Below are 17564 nucleotides of genomic sequence, written 5' to 3'. Positions count from 1 at the left end.
CTTATGCAATCTGCCGTTCAAATGTGCATACGATGACAATCCACCAAGTGTGTGAAATTACAGTCTATTGATATAGAGCCATCCATGAAAAAACAGTTCCGCTGTGATCAGTATCCTTAATCACCATCAATCACCACAAGTGTGTCCCGCTCCCTATGGATTCAACACTTACCACAAATAGGTAACAAATAGGCATGTACCACTAATGTTTCACTGCAATCTCCACACCATCTGGTCATCACTGGCTCTGGATGTTACGGGTCATGCTGTGCTCTCATAGAAACAATTACAGTGCCATAGCGTAACTCTGTATAAAACTTTTATCATGCCACAACCCCCCGTAAAAGTTGCACTTACACAATCACAATAAATTCAAGCATGAATACTATACTGTATTGTTCATTCAGATCTACTCCTGGATGGTGCAGTGCAGTTGTTAACTCCACTCCACCATTACCATCCGCGGCTGAGTATACCACCTTCGTTCTCCCTGGGAGGCGTGCTGACGTCACTGGTCACCGCGTAGCCCCGCTCTGATGCATTTCGTCATTATGACTTCATCTGAGGGTCCCTCAGACAAAGTCGTAATGACGAATCTGGGGGTAGATCTGACTGAACAATACAGTATAGTATATATGCTTGAATCTAATGTGATTGTGTAAGTACAACTTTCACGGAGGGTTATGGCATAATAAAAGTTTTGTACAGAGATACGCTATGGTACTGCAATTTTTTCTATGAGAGCACAGCATGACTTGTAACATCCAGCGCCAGTGATGACCTGATGGTGTGGAGATTGCAGTGAGACATCAGTGTTACATGCCTTACACTAACCTATTTGTAAGTGCTGAATTCATAGGGAGTGGGACTCACTTGTGGTGAATGATGAATGCTCATGAATGCTGCTGCCAGGCTCATCCACCTCACAAACTGCTCAGCGTCTGCTATAGCCCTCTGCCAATCCCTCCATTGGCTGCCACTCAGCCAACAAATTAAATTCAAGTGTACTAAATATAACTTACAAAGCCATCCACAACCTGGCCCCCAGCTACATCACTAACCTATTCTCAAAATACCAACCTCTCTTCGATCCAATACCAACTTCTCTTCGATCCTCCAAAGATCCCTGAAAACTCATCTCTTCAGAGAAGTCTATCTGAATCCCCACCTAACAACTGTACATTTATTTTCTCAATCAGTGCATCCCCCACAGTTATTACCTCCTGTACCTTTTGACCTTCCCTATTAAATTTTAAGCTCTAAGGAGCAGGGCCCTCTGATGACAACCCTCAAGTTGTAAAGCGCTGCGTAAACTGTTGGAGCTATATAAATCCTGTATAATATAATAAAAATAATAATAATTTATGATGATTAAGGGTACTGATCACAGTGGAACTGTTTTTTCACAGATGTCTCTATATCAATAGACTGTAATGTCGCTGAGAAACACGGAGTTTGAGCTCCCTCCAAAGATTCTCTATTGGGTTTAGGTCTGGAGACTGGCTAGGCCACGCCAGAACCTTGATATGCTTCTTACAGAGCCACTCCTTGGTTATCCCGGCTGTGTGCTTTGGGTCATTGTCATGTTGGAAGACCCAGCCTCGGCCCATGAATGAATGAATGAATGAATGACTTGTATAGCGCAACGCATGCGAACTGAATCGCCTCTGGGCGCTTTTTCCAGCCAGTATCTGCTTGGCTGGTGCGGTCATTTTTACCCCGTAGGATCATGACACACTTGGGACACACAGTCATACACACAGATATACATATATATACTGGGCTAATTTGGACGAGATCCAATTTACCTACCAGCATGTCTTTGGAGTGTGGGAGGAAACCGGAGTACCCAGAGGAAACCCACGCAGACACAGGGAGAACATGCAAACTCCAAGCAGATGGTGTCGTGGTTGGGATTCGAACCAGCGAACCTTTTGCTGCTAGGCGAAAGTGCTACTCACTGCACCACTGTGCTGCCCTTCTTCAAAGCTCTAACTGAGGGAAGGAGGTTGTTGCCCAAAATCTCGCAATACATGGCCCCGGTCATCCTCTCCTTAATACAGTGCAGTCGCCCTGTCCCATGTGCAGAAAAACACCCCCAAAGCATGATGCTACCACCCCCATGCTTCACAGTAGGGATGGTGTTCTTGGGATGGTACTCATCATTCTTCTTCCTCCAAACACGGTTAGTGGAATTATGACCAAAAAGTTCTATTTTGGTCTCATCTGACCACATGACTTTCTCCCATGACTCCTCTGGATCATCCAAATGGTCATTGGCAAACTTAAGACGGGCCTTGACATGTGCTGGTTTAAGCAGGGGAACCTTCCGTGCCATGCATGATTTCAAACCATGACGTCTTAGTGTATTACCAACAGTAACCTTGGAAACGGTGGTCCCAGCTCTTTTCAGGTCATTGACCAGCTCCTGTAGTCCTGGGCTGATTTCTCACCTTTCTTAGGATCATTGAGACCCCACGAGGTGAGATTTTGCATGGAGCCCCAGTCCGAGGGAGATTGACAGTCATGTTTAGCTTCTTCCATTTTCTAATGATTGCTCCAACAGTGTACCTTTTTTCACCAAGCTGCTTGGCAATTTCCCCGTAGCCCTTTCCAGCCTTGTGGAGGTGTACAATTTTGTCTCTAGTGTCTTTGGACAGCTCTTTGGTCTTGGCCATGTTAGTAGTTGGATTCTTACTGATTGTATGGGGTGGACAGGTGTCTTTATGCAGCTAATGACCTCAAACAGGTGCATCTAATTTAGGATAATAAATGGAGCGGAGGTGGACATTTTAAAGGCAGACTAACAGGTCTTTGAGGGTCAGAATTCTAGCTGATAGACAGGTGTTCAAATACTTATTTGCAGCTGTATCATACAAATAAATAGTTAAAAAATCATAAATTGTGATTTCTGGAATTTTTTTTTTGATTATGTCTCTCACAGTGGACATGCACCTACGATGACAATTTCAGACCCCTCCATGATTTCCAAGTGGGAGAACTTGCAAAATAGCAGGGTGTTCAAATACTTATTTTCCTCACTGTATATCACCAACCTCATCTGCAGATATCAATCGTCCCCTCTGCTACTCCCAGGACCTCCTGCTCTCTAGCTCCCTTGTTCCCTCCTCCCATGCTCGCCTTCAGGACTTCTCCAGAGCCTCTCCTATTCTCTAGAATCTCTCTGCCGTGGTAGGTCCGATCAGCCTCTACCCTGTCCACCTTTAGGAGATCCCTGAAAACTAATTTATTCAGGGAAGCCTATCCCACACCCACCTAAGAACTGTACCCGAGCCACCCCCATCAAATCATCCCCCGCAGCTATTATCTTTAATACCACCACCCCCTTCCTTTAGAATGTAAGCTCTATGAGCAGGGCCCTCCTGTCTCTTCTGTATTGAACTGTACTGTAATTGTGCTGTCCCCCCTATACATTGTAAAGTGCTGCGTAAACTGTTGACACTATATAAATTGCGTATAATAATGTCTCTTCTGAAATAAACAGCCTATCTGTTGGCAATTATTTATTTATTTTTCTTTAACAATGCCTTTTGTTCCCCTTTAAAGTCAGGATATCAGCATAACAGTCAGGCAACTAGTATTTTCAGTAGTTCAGCTTATTTTTCTCAAGAACATTTTTACTTTAAGATAGGCTGCCTGATAGCATATGCTAACAGATTATCAGACGTGTTCATCTCAAGTTTTGTGAAGATACAACCACTTTTGCATACATATATTTTACATTTTCTACTTTTTTATTTTAAACTCACGTCCAGGAATTTATAAAACTTATGATACCACTATTACTCTGCCAGCTTTCTTTGACTGTTACCAGCTACAGATTCTCCCATCAGACAACAGTTAGCAGTTCATGAATGCAGCAAACTAGCAGAAGCTGACTTTTTTTCTTCATCCTATGAGTCATTGTCAGTGAGAAGGGTTAATGTATGTTGGCCAGCGGTTCATAGTGGGGTTTTGAATCATTCAAGGACAGCCCCTCCACATGTGACATCATTAAAGGGAGTAGTGGGGTACTCCCCAGCATGTGTCTGTGTGTCAGAGGCAGAAAGAGAAAGCTGCAGAAAGTACGGCACAGATTGGATGTCTTCATGATCCCCACACATATACCATGTCTGAAGATATCAAAGAGAGGCGCAGAAAGCAGGTGCAGCCCAAAAGGACGCAAGGTGAGCAATACCACGCCTGTGTACCGCACTCCTGACCACATGGCCGGGGCATTCTACTCTTTGTGGAATAACTTCACAGCACAGCCAGACAGCTGTTTGACACAATTTTCCTATAACTGTGATGTGGTTAACAGGCCTTTCATTACAGAGCATGACACTTAAGACGAGAAAGCATTGTTTCTTAGCAATTTGTTTTTTTATTAAAACAACAGATTTTTTTTATATATATATAATATATATATATAAAAAAAAAAACACGATTCAATTTACTGCACCTTCTATACCTTTTTCAAGTATGATAACACATACGTACGAGAGATTTTCTTATTATTTGTACTTTTACTAGACAACACAGCACGCAACGATTCATTATTATCATTACAAAATAGATGGGGATGTGACAAATAAAAAAAAGAGGAACAGATGCTTATGCTGTTTCTTATCTGATTCAATTTGTTATAATACAGATGTGGTCTATTTGATTATTAGATGCGCAGACAATGATGTGCAGTAACCTATAGCAACTAAGATGAAATCAGCTTTTCTGTGTTGATGGTTGCAATGGTTTGCGTCATATGTTTGATCTTGGAAGCATGTAATTTAATATTTATAAAATTACAATATAGAGGTACAACAAAAATAAATTAGAACTTTATTTAGACTGAGGAAGAATAATATTATTTTGTACATTATTGGTAATTAACGCGAATGCAAAGGAAGAGTGGGGGTTATTTACTAAAGGCAAATCCATTCCACTACTACTAAGTGCAAACTACAAGTGCAAAGTGCACTTGAAATTGCAATCGGAAGTGCAGTCGCTGTAGGTCTGAGGGGGACATGCAAGGAAATAAAAAAACAGCATTTTTTTTATGTTGGGTAATAATATAAGGATAAATAATATAATTGGAAAAATAAATAAATAAATAATATAATTAACCATGATTGGATAATAAAATCAGCAGAGCTTCCCCTCATTTCAGATCTACCCCTCAGATTTACAGCGACTGTACTTTTGCCTTTCATAAATAACCCCCATTGTGTCTAAAGCTGGCCATAGACGGATCCAAATTTGGGCTGGTTCAGCGGAGACTAGCCAAATATCGATCCATGTGTGGCTGCTTTCACTCAAAACAAGTCGATCTAATGATTGACTTCTGTTAAGCGGGCTTGTTGGGAAAGAATCCTGCTGTCAGAATACAATGGTGGTTATTTACGAAAAGGCAAATCCACTTTGCACTACAAGTGCAAACTACAAGTGCAAAGTGCACTTGAAATTGCACTAAAAGTGCACTTGGAAGTGCAGTGGCTGCAAATATGAGGGGTAGATCTGAAATGAGGGGAAGCTCTGCTGATTTTGTCATCCATTCACGTGCAAGCTAAAATGCTGTTTTTTATTTCCCCCTCGGATCTATAAAGACTGCACTTCCACGTGCACTTTGCACTTGTAGTTTGCACTTGTAGTGCAAGGCGGATTTGTCATTCGTAAATAACCCCCAATGTCTCAGCTGGGGGGGTTTATGTATCCACCTCGCTTGTATGGAAGGGGGAATCCATTAATTTTTTTTTTCTCTCTGCCCGCTTGCTGACTGTAAAAAACGGGTCATCTATGGCCAGCCTTAAGTCGCGTACACACGATCAGTCCATCTGATAAGAACAGACCGATGGACCATTTTCATCGGTTAACCGATGAAGCTGCCTGATGGTCCGTCGCACCTACACTCCATCAGTTAAATAACCGATCGTGTCAGAACGCGGTGATGTAAAACACAACGACGTGCTGAAAAAAACGAAGTTCAATGCTTCCAAGCATGCGTCAACTTGATTCTGAGCATGCACAGGTTTTTAACCGATGGTTGTGCCTACTAACGATCGTTTTTTTACCATCGTTTAGGAATCCATTGGTTAAATTTAAAGCAAGTTGGCTTTTTTTTAACCGATGGTTAAGTAACCTATGGGGCCCACACACGATCGGTTTAAAAAAACGATCGTGTCAGAACGTGGTGACGTAAAACACAACGACGTGCTGAAAAAAAACGAAGTTCAATGCTTCCAAGTATGCGTCGTCTTGATTCTGAGCATGCACAGGTTTTTAACCGATGGTTGTGCCTACTAACGATCTTTTTTTCCCCATCGTTTAGGAATCCATTGGTTAAATTTAAAGCAAGTTGGCTTTTTTTTAACCGATGGTTAAATAACCTATGGGGCCCACACACGATCGGTTTTGACTGATGAAAACGGTCCATCAGACCGTTGTCCTCTGTTTAACCTATCGTGTGTACGAGGCCTAAGAGTAGTCTAGCACAAGATTTAAATTACAGATACTCCTTGTTTAACGACTTACCTGTTTAACGACCACTCTGACTTACGACCTGCTCTCCTCACCCCAGAACGACACACCATACATTATTATATTGTATAGTGCAGTACAGAATTTCCGTTGGTGTTCCGAGCTGGAGTTTTGTGTTTAGACCTTTTTTTTACACTACAGTAGTTAAGAATGCTTAAAATATTGATTACTTTTGACTCCTCGATTAACAACCAATTTGTTTAATGACCTGGTCATTGGAACAGAACCTGGTCGTTAAGTGAGGAGTACCTACACTTCTACTTTTGAAATACATGATGCCATTGTTCATTATTTAGCAGTAGAATATGGGTCATTTTAGATCTTTTGTATTTTAATCAAGGCAATATGGCAGCCCCCAGACGAAATTTTGGGTTACATTGTAACATTAGTCCAAATGTATACAAAGTTGTTAGAAACAAGCTGCTTTATCCCATTTCTTTTTTTATTTGTGATATATTCAATTTAAATAAAGGCTTGTTAGTTTCATTTAATTGCACTTCACCTTAAATGGTGTCCATAAAAAAATTATAATAATTAGATACACAGCAGTAACCCAAATAAATTGTGCACGTGTACTGTATATTTCATTTTTTATATTATATTATAATGTATTATATCTAAATGTGTCTTTAGCAATGCTTTCCATGAAAAGAACATTCATAGATAATTTTTCTTATTTCTTATATCATATTTTTCATAACTTCTTCATTTTCATAAAGCAATGTTGACACGTGTGAAGCTAGATCAGTGCTTAGTGAGAAATAATTGACAGCATTAAAAAATCCCCTTTACTTCTGTATATATGCTGCTGTTGCTAAGTAATCAGCAATACAAAAAGCATAGGTTTTAGTAAGTTTTTAATTTTCACACACAACAGAAAGCTGCATAGCAACTAAACTTTGATAGAGATAGATAAGGGAATTGAGAGAAGTATTATGCCTCACACACAAGCTCGGGATTTCCGACGGGAAAAAGTCAGTCGGGAATCCCGACGGGAAAAAGTCAGTCGGGAATTCCGACGGGAAAAAAGAGAGCTGGTTCTCTTTTTTTTTGCCAGCGGATTTTGGCAGTTTTCCCGTCTGAAAAACTGCGAGGGAGCATACACACGCCCAAAAGCTCTCCTCGCAGTTTTCCCATCGAAAAACCCGGTCTTGTGTACGAGGCATTAGTTGTTGTCAATAGCAATAAGCTTTCACATTTAACTTTTTGTGAATACCCGTACCTATGGCAAAAAAAAAATGTCATCAACAGCTAAATAAATTTCTACTGTAGAAGATGGATGTCTGAAAGCTGTCTACAACTTGACTAATCCATCATACTGTGGTTGGACAGTCCCTTCCATTGTCTGTCTTTTTTGGGGGATGCCCCAAACCCTTCTTTTGTGCCCCTCTCGCTTAACACTCATGCATATTTCCTGCTGGCCACTGCACTAGCAAGCCCCTTTATAACTTTATGTTATACCTCAGAGCGCCAAGTCAGGTGTAAACAGGAAAGGGAGAAAAAAATAACCCTCTTAAGCCCCGTACACACGATCAGGCTTTTGCCTGGCCAAACTCACATTGGATTAAAAGAGAACATGTTCTCTATCTAAACTCCAATGGAATTCCTCGGAATATCCATGGAATTACTCCGGTGGGGCATACACATGGTCGGAATTCCCGATGGAAAAAGTCAGTCTGACTTTTTCTATCGGAAATTCCGATTGTGTGTACCAGGCTTTAGACCCCTTTCACATTGAACACCGCCCGCACTAGCAGAAAAGCACTGCTCGTTTTACCGGCGCTGTGCGGGTGGGAGTGCGGCGCTTTTAACCCCAAAGAAAGGGTTAACATGGGGTTAAAAGTGCCCAAAAAGTGCCGCTGCTGAAGCGCTTTGCTGGCGCTTTGACAGTGCTGCCCATTGATTTCAATGGCAGGGTTGGTTTAGGAGCAGTGTATACGCCACTCCCGCACTGCCCTAAAGACGCTGCTTGCAGGTCTTTTTTTCCCATCCTGCAAGTGCACTGCCCCAGTGGCAAAGCACCCTGGCTTTCACACTGGGGAGGCTTGAGCGGCGCTTTACAGGTGAAAAGCACCTCAGTGTAAAAGTAGCCATAAGGTATTGAAAATGGTGACACTCTGACTGAATATTTTAAGCTAAAACAAATTACCACACCCACAGCATTTTAAGCGTCGCACACACGCTTAGATTTTCGGAAGACCGAACGTCCATTTTTTGTGGCATGCTAGTCTCATGTTGAAAGTGAAGAGGTTACTCACAATATGAAAATTTTCATACGACAGAATACAACATCAGAGGTGATGTAATGTGTTTAATAGTTTTATATGTATTCTTTCGTTTCTGAGCATCCGTAGTCTTGCTTTTACGAAATCTGTACTAATAAAACGAAAATCAGACGTTGAGTTCACATCCGACAAAAATGTTATAGTCTGCACATCCGGCTTTTGTCTGATGAAAAAGCGAAACCGGCTGTCGAAAGCACCTTACTAAAGATTCGAAAATTGGCAGATAGTTTGTCGTACAAATGTTTCCATCCGATTTTCATATCGTGTGTACGGACCTTTAGAGGTAACATTATTATGGCCGATTCCCTAAAATAGGAGAAAAGAGAGCAAATCTAGGGTTGCTATTAAATGGTGACCAATCGACTTTTCTTTTTATTTCTTCAGTTTTCATACATTGGTGCTATGGTGTCCGATTAGTGACTAAATGATGTGTAGAGGTCTTTGTCACTTATTGCGATTTTTTTTTTTTACCAAAATATGTAGAAGAATACATATCAACCTAAACTGAGGAAAAAATTAGTTTTTAAAAAAAATTGGATATTTATTATAGCAAAAAGTAAAAAATATAGTTTTTTTCAAAATTGTCAACATACCGCACCTTCACCGCTCCAAAGATGCGGCTAACAGGACTTTTTTTACAGTCCTGATAGCGCAACGCTGAAGTGTGAAAGCCCTCAGGCTTTCACACTGGAGACAATGGAGCAGCTGTTTGAGGGCGGATTGCAGGCACTATTTTTAACGCTATAGCGCGTGCAATACCCTCAGTGTGAGGCTGCATTCACACCTGAGCGTTTTGTCGCCTGAAGTGCGACGCCCCAAAACGCTAGAGGGGAAAAAATACATTATTCTCTATGGAGATGGTTCACATCTCCACTACAAAATGCCTGACGCCGAACGCCTGAAGCCCAAACAAGTTCTGGACCCTTTTTTGTCGCTCGAATTTGGGTGTTTGGGCGTTTTACATTGGTGACCCTAGACCTGTAAAAAATCGCGGTAAAAAACGCCGCATTTTGTCGCATCAAATTGCAGTAAAAAACGCTGTGTTTTGTTGCGGCAAATCGCGGTAAAAAAAGCCGCAAAACGCTACGCTCAGGTGTGAATGCAGCCTGAAAGGGGTCTTATGGGTGTCACTCTTTGTTATATTGCAATATTTGAAGGTATGCTATTGGCAACCAACAAATTGTCAGAAGACCACTGCTAGACCAAAATGAGAAATTATGAGGTTATCTGAGTACGTTTTATCTACAGCGTATGAGCAGTCAGTGCTACAGACAGATAGAATGAAAGATACATTAAAGTGTTTTAAGAAAAGAAAAAACTCCCTGCTGCCTGGGTTACTTTTTCACTATGGCCTCTTTCACACGATCCGTGATGATCCGCCCTGTGAACCTCTGCTTGCTCAGTAGGGATCGCTCTGCTGATCCCCGCTGAGCCGGTGGATGACAGGGTAGTCCCCACACACTGTTCAGGGACCGTCCTGTCAGATCTCCGCTCTCCTCTATGGGGGGATCGGATGAACTCAGACCGTCTGTCCGTGTTCACCCGATCCGATCCGCAGGCGGATGGAAAAATAGGGTTTTCCTCCGTCTGCAGAATCAGAGGATTGCGGACCCGGATGAGTTCGGCTGTCAGCAGATGTTCATCCGCTGACACCCGCAATCTCATAGGGATCAATGTATGTCCCTTTTTCATCCATAAACGGATGGATGAAAAAGCGGACATATGGACCACCTGTGTGAAAGAGCCCTAACTGCCACCCATTCTTATGTGTTGCTTTATATAGAGTAAGGCCTCTTTCTCACAGGACGGATCCGTGATGATCCACCCTGTAAACCTCCGCTTGCTTAGCGGGGATCTCTTTGCTGATCCCTGCTGAGCCGCCAGGTGACAGGGCTGGTCCCCGCACACTGTGCAGGGACCGTCCTGTCAGATCTCCGCTCTCCTCTATGGGGGGATCGGATGAACACAGACCGTCTGTCCGTGTTCACCCGATCCGATCCGCAGGCGAATGGAAAAATAGGGTTTTCCTCAGTCTGCAGAATCGGAGGATTGCGGACCCGGATGAGATCGGGTGTGAGCGGATGTTCATCCGCTGACACCCGCAATCTCATAGGGATCAATGTATGTCCCTTTTTCATCCGTACACGGATGGATGAGAAAGCGGACATACGGTCCACCCGTGTGAAAGAGCCCTAACTATATCAAATCACTTGTACTGTGTCTTCAGGATGTAAATGGTGGTTTTCTGGCTGCAGTTTACAAAACAAAGAAGACTAATCTGTATGTGTTCTTGTGAAAGTACATTCTTATATGATTGCATGGTTTCACCATGTATGTTATAAATACAGTACATATACAAGTATTATAAATAGAAGAATGAAGATCAGGAGCATGTGTGGGGTTAATACACGAGGTTGTAGAAAAGTTTCCAATATGTGGTCATTGTAATGTCATATTTACAGCATGCACCTTACAACATCTCTAGATCTACTGATCTCTCACTCCTCCTCAGAGAAAAGGTCCCCAGAGACTTGTGACTCATAAGACCCATTACAGCCCACTGGGTCTTGCCTTCAATAATTTATTCCATGGGGTTCCCCATCTCATGTACATTTGTGATCAATGCTGACTGCTTACAAGCGGCAGCCAAGTGCTGCAAAGTATGCTACATACAAAGCATGAATTTGTAATGTAACTACATTCCTAAGGGAAGGGAAAGGGAACTTTCAGTTCTAGCAATAGGTTACGAGTTCATTGCAGTGTGACCAGACTTGGAATGCCCATCTGGCTAAATGAGCTGCTGTGTCTCACAGTGTTTGGGGCCTATATTACTCCAATTAGACCTGATCTAACAGAAATAAAATAAACAGCAGCATTCTGTCTAGGTTATAACTCTAGTGTTGATTCGCTGTCAATTTGCCCATTTAGGCCTCTTGCACACAGAAAAAAACAGCGCCACATTTGTAGATATGTAGCTTTTTTTTTTTTTTTTTTATGGATCGGAACACAAATGCATGGTTGTCTATGAGATAATGCACACAGCTGCGAAAAAATCCATAATGTAGCAATGTGTTCAGAGGTTAAAAAACAAAATAGAAACAGTTTTTGTTCAAATGCAGTAATTTATGCGCGTACATGCATACATATGTAAGACAATCCCTGGCAGCTAGAAGGGGATGAAAAAAATCATATGTGTTTTTTACTCAATAGTAAATTATTATATCTGGGCCCAAAAGGATTTAGGATGGATTGACGTAGTTTTAGGCCTCTTGCACACAGGCAAAAATAGCCTTGTTAGAAGCCGCAGAAGTATTTTACCCGTGTGTACGTGTACACACTTTTACGCACCTGCACACACATATACAAAAGGTCTTTACAGAACATAACTTGTGATGATTTTTACTCAAGATTAGAGTTGAGCGAACCCGAACTGTAAAGTTTGGGTTCGGTACGGACTTTGGGTTTTTCCCGAACCCGAACCCGAACCCGAATAATTGGAAAAAGTTTGGGTCCGGGAAAAAAAAAATGCGCGGAGGTCCCCGCAAATTTAATAACCAGACCCTTTAGGTCTGGTATGGATATTAAGGGGAACCCCGCCGTCAATTTAAAAAAAAAATTACGTGCGGTTCCCCCTAAATATCCATAACCAGACCCTTCAGGTCTGGTATGGATATTAAGGGGAACCCCGCCGGCAATTTAAAAAAAAATGACGTGCGGTTCCCCCTAAATATCCATAACCAGACCCGTTATCCGAGCACGTTGACCTGGCCGGCCGCAGAAAAGAGGGGGGGACAGAGTGCGGCCCCCCCCTCTCCTGAACCGCACCAGGCCACATGCCCTCAACATGAGGAGGATGTCCCCATGTTGATGGGGACAAGGGTCTCATCCCCACAACCCTTGCCCGGTGGTTGTGGGGGTATGCGGGCGGGAGGCTTATCAGAATCTGGAAGACCCCTTTAACAAAGGGGACCCCCAGATCCTGACCCCCCCCCTGTGTGAAATGGAAGTGTAAATTCTTGTAAAAAAAAAACACGCACACCGTAGAATAAAGTCCTTTATTAATAAAAAAAAAAAAAAAAAACTCCAGCGGTGATAATCCACTTGTTCCCGGCTTCCTGCTCCAACGTTGTCCTGATCCAGCGACGAGTGCGGGTGATCTCCAGCGATGAGAAGATCCAGCGATGGGTGATCTCCGCTCCAGCGATGAGAAGATCCATCCATCCAGAGCGCAGCATCCCCGACCTCCTCTCACCGCTGGACACAGCCCAGCGAATGACGCGCTGAAGCTATGACATTACTTATATAGAGGAGGCAGGGCCACCCGTCACGTGACCCCGCACCCTCTGACGTACCCTCTGCTACGTCACTGGGGAAGCCCAGGAAGAGGGAAGACTCTGGGCTTCCCCAGTGACGTAGCAGAGGGTACGTCAGAGGGTGCGGGGTCACGTGACGGGTGGCCCTGCCTCCTCTATATAAGTAATGTCACAGCTCCAGCGCGTCATTCGCTGGGCTGTGTCCAGCGATGAGAGGAGGTCGGCGATGCTGCGCTCCGGATGGATGGATCTTCTCATCGCTGGAGCGGAGATCACCCGTCGCTGGATCTTCTCATCACTGGAGATCACCCGCACTCGCCGCTGGATCGGGACAACGTTGGAGCAGGAAGCCGGGAACGAGTGGATTATCACCGCTGGAGTTTTTTTATTTATTTTTTATTTTTTATTAATAAAGGACTTTATTCTACGGTGTGTGTGTTTTTTTTTACAAGAATTTACACTTCCTTCATGAAATGGTAGGGGTACAGTGTACCCCATTACCATTTCACACAGGGGGGGGTCAGGATCTGGGGGTCCCCTTTGTTAAAGATTCTGATAAGATTCTGATAAGCCTCCCGCCAGCATACCCCCACAACCACCGGGCAAGGGTTGTGGGGATGAGACCCTTGTCCCAATCAACATGGGGACATCCTCCCCATGTTGAGGGCATGTGGCCTGGTGCGGTTCAGGAGAGGGGGGGGCGCACTCTGTCCCCCCCTCTTTTCTGCGGCTGTCCAGGTCAATGTGTTTGGATAACGGGTCTGGTTATGGATATTTAGGGGGAACCGCACGTCAATTTTTTTTTTAATTGACGGCGGGGTTCCCATTAATATCCATACCAGACCTGAAGGGTCTGGTTATGGATATTTAGGGGGAACCGCACGTCAATTTTTTTTTTTAAATTGAAGGCGGGGTTCCCCTTAATATCCATACCAGACCTAAAGGGTCTGGTTATTGAATTTGCGGGAACCTCCGCGCATTTTTTTTTCTAAAAGTCCGTGTCCCATTGACTACAATGGGGTTCGGGTTCAGGTTCACGAACCCAAACTTTTTTTTTAAAGTTCGGGTTCGGACCCGAACCCGAACATCCAGGTGTCCGCTCAACTCTACTCAAGATTCTTCTTCCAGCAAGATCCTGCGTATAAGCATCAGCAAATTATTATGTCCATGTGCAATAGACCCGACCCAGTTATACTCACCTTGTCAGTGCTCTCTCTCTCTGCTCCTGCCTCCATCACACACACTCTCTATTGTCAACTGGTGTAGGCTGATAAGGAAAAAAAGGGACATCACTGCCTTGCTGGTGTGACAAAGCTCAGGTTTAGTGATTGGCTGCTAGGCCCAAGAACTGTCAAATGGAAATCATGTGCACACCCACACCCATAAGTCCTGAGTGTTGTCACCAGCTGTAAAGGGGAGGCAGGAGCACTGAGGTAGTGCTTCCAAGGTAAGTATAATTGAGTTGTAGGTGTGGGGAGGGGGCTGTTTATGGCAATGTAATTTTCCCTATAGAGGCAATATGACAGTGTATCTATCAAAAAAATATTTGATGTGACTTTCACATTTTTTTATGATTGCTCTTCCATTGTTTTCTTATAATAAATTAGAACACTTATCAAATTAGTCACTGGTGACAGAGTAGATTAGCCACTATCATCAATTTATCTTGTTGCTTGTATTGGCTCCTGTATTCCAAATGGCAACGACCCCTTCCTGCAATGCCACACCCTCTGATACACCAAAGCTGAAGATTTTTTTTTTTTGGGCTATACACCCAATGAGGCAACAAAAATGTCAGAAAGTAAAGCAAATGTGTATAGTACGACACTAACAATGCGTGAACCAAGCATGTCTGGACCCAAACCAAAATAATACCTGAATCCTGGTGTGGGGAGAGGGGAGTTCTGCATATAGGTGATAATGGTTTTGAGACTAAAATACTTATGCCTTGTACACATGACTGTTTTTCCTGTCGGGAAAACTGCCATGACAGCTTTTGGCCGGGAAAACCGGCCGTGTGTACGCTCCATAGCAGTTTCCCCGTCAGGAAAACAACCGGGAATCCCAGCGGGAAAAATAAGATCATTTTTAAGCTGGCAGTTTTTCTATGGGGAAAGCCTGCGGTGGAGCATACACACGGCCAGGGTTTCCTGACCAAAGCTCTCATGGCAGTTTTCCTGCCAGGATAACCGGCCGTGTGTAGGGGGAAAAGGCTACCAAGCAGGTTCTCTCTTTTCCCCTTGTTTTTTTTTTCCGCAGGGAAAACCGATCGTGTGTACAAGGCATCAGAGTCTCTCTACAACCCTTCCCCCTGGCCACTCTGGTACTAGTATTGGGTCCTGTTGAAGCCCTCAAATAAATTTGTAATCTAATGGTAAAGAGTGGGGAGTGAATATTCGCGCCAAAAAAAACTAAATTAATAAATATAAATGTAAGATATATAAATCTCAAAGGTGTATAAAAAGCTGCAATCTAAAAAATCCTGGGGGGCAACCCCAGTTTTCAAGAGTATGTGAAGGAAAAAAGATGCGCTGATTAAATGAAACAATAAATGTGTTATGAAATTCAATGGATCAACCTCAAATCTCTAATTAAAATAATAATTTATGTAATGGTGGGATAGAAGTGAATATATATACAATAATAAAAAAATAAATAAAGTGCCCAAATAAATAAATAAATAAGACTCCTAATGAAGGAGATCAAAAACAAATTATTGTGCACGGACAGTCCAAATAATAGTGAAAAGAATTTTGCAGGGTAAGTCCATAGGTCTGTGTAGACTTCCTCCTCCACCAAGGAATGGAAAACAAATCACCGCAAACAAGTGCTCATGGATGGAACCTTACCACAAAAAGTTGATCTCCTTAATCAAAAGGAGATCACAATAAGCATAGGTTCGTATAACATCAAAATCCTCTTATGTTGATATCAGCAGATCCAGCATCCAGCCTCACATGAAATAAGCCAAAAGAAGAAATCGCCATAGTATAATAACGTTTATTGAAATAAAAGCTAAAAGACAGGCAACGCCAAATGGCCCCTTACTTGTAAGGTGCCTTAGCCCGGCACTGAGGCTGGTCTGCGTTGGATGATTAGGGGAAGAGAGATCCACGCTGTAGGAAGGATGCAGCGGCGCGCGTTCCACCTGTATGTGAGCGAGGACCAGCAAAGCCGGAACCGGAAGTGCGTCCGTCCGTAGGAGATAGCGTGACCAATGGTAAAGAGTGTAAATCTCCAAACTAGATCCCAAATTAGGATAGCATTGTCCTTTTCAATGGAGGGTATTGAGATTGTTGCCAGTAGCCTCTCACCACAGAAGAGGGTCTCTGAACTCAAGGTAATCTCCCAGGAAAATTTCTCTGACTTCTTGTTGATTTACATCCATCCCAAAAAGAAATGTTTGGTTTGGAGTTCTACTTTTATTTGTCAATTGGTCCTTAACAAACAGGCCTGTTCAGTGGTCAATACTGGTATATAATTTAAGAAACATCAGCCCCGTGAGCATTATAGAACACAGACCATCAGAAGCCAAGTCATCCACCTTTGGTCTGAGTGGTTTCTTTCAATAACATGTACTGTATGTAATGGGTTACAGACAGTTGCTAAATCTAAGGCTGCTCATTCTGTGCTGGGAAATGAACGGTTGCATCAGATGGTGAAATTTTCTTTCCCCAAATCTGAGAACAATTCCTGATCTGTGGCCCAGTCTACACCCTTTTTAGAACAGGACATTCAGCACACCAGGGAATTCTTCTCTCTCGTCTCTTCCACCCCCTAACAGATCAGGAGATGAGGAAGGAGGGTGTGATAGTCTGGAATGGCTGATGTGGGAAGGGGAACTGCCCAAAGCTTATAAAGCAAACACTTCTGAAAACCGACGAGGATATTTCCATAAATAATAATTAAAAGTATACACTTTTATGTTTACAATGGTACACCTATCATTTTAAAATCTGATATACTTATTTTAATGGTCTTTGAATAATGATATAACAAATTGTGAGGGGCAAAATGGAAATATAGGAATTACTATAAAGTTGACTATACATCTTACAAACATAGGGCCAGATTCAGGTAGACTTACGATGGGCGTATCAGTAGATACGCCGTCGTAAGTCCGAATCCGCGCCATCTCAACTTTAAGCGTATGCTCAAACTGAGATACGCTTAAATGTTGCTAAGATACGGCCGGCGTAAGTCTCCTACGCCGTCGTATCTTAACTGCATATTTACGCTGGCCACTAGGGGCGTGTACGCTGATTTATGCCTAGAATATGTAAATCAGCTAGATACGCCAATTCACGAACGTACGCCCGGCCGTCGCAGTAGAAATACGCCGTTTACGTAAGGGGTTTTCAGGCGTAAAGATAAACCACCAAAAAGATGGCGCAGCCAATGTTAAGTATGAACGTCGGAACCGCGTCAAATT

General features: G+C 42.9%; 1 protein-coding gene across 1 annotated transcript in view; it reads left to right on the top strand.

Moving 5' to 3' along the window:
- Positions 1-3988: 3988 nt before the first annotated feature.
- LOC120929467 (zinc finger E-box-binding homeobox 1-like) overlaps positions 3989-17564 on the top strand; it is a 140634-nt gene continuing 127058 nt past the window's right edge. Inside the window, exon 1 of the mRNA XM_040340921.1 lies at positions 3989-4187. Within this exon, the coding sequence (XP_040196855.1) occupies positions 4130-4187 (58 nt within the window). The 5' untranslated portion in view covers positions 3989-4129. The remainder of the gene's footprint in view (positions 4188-17564) is intronic.

Source organism: Rana temporaria, chromosome 2 (assembly GCF_905171775.1).
Source record: "Rana temporaria chromosome 2, aRanTem1.1, whole genome shotgun sequence".
Classification (NCBI taxonomy): Eukaryota; Metazoa; Chordata; class Amphibia; order Anura; family Ranidae; genus Rana; species Rana temporaria.
The sequence above is the reverse complement of the archived record's forward strand: the minus strand, read 5'-3'. Positions and strand labels throughout refer to the sequence as shown.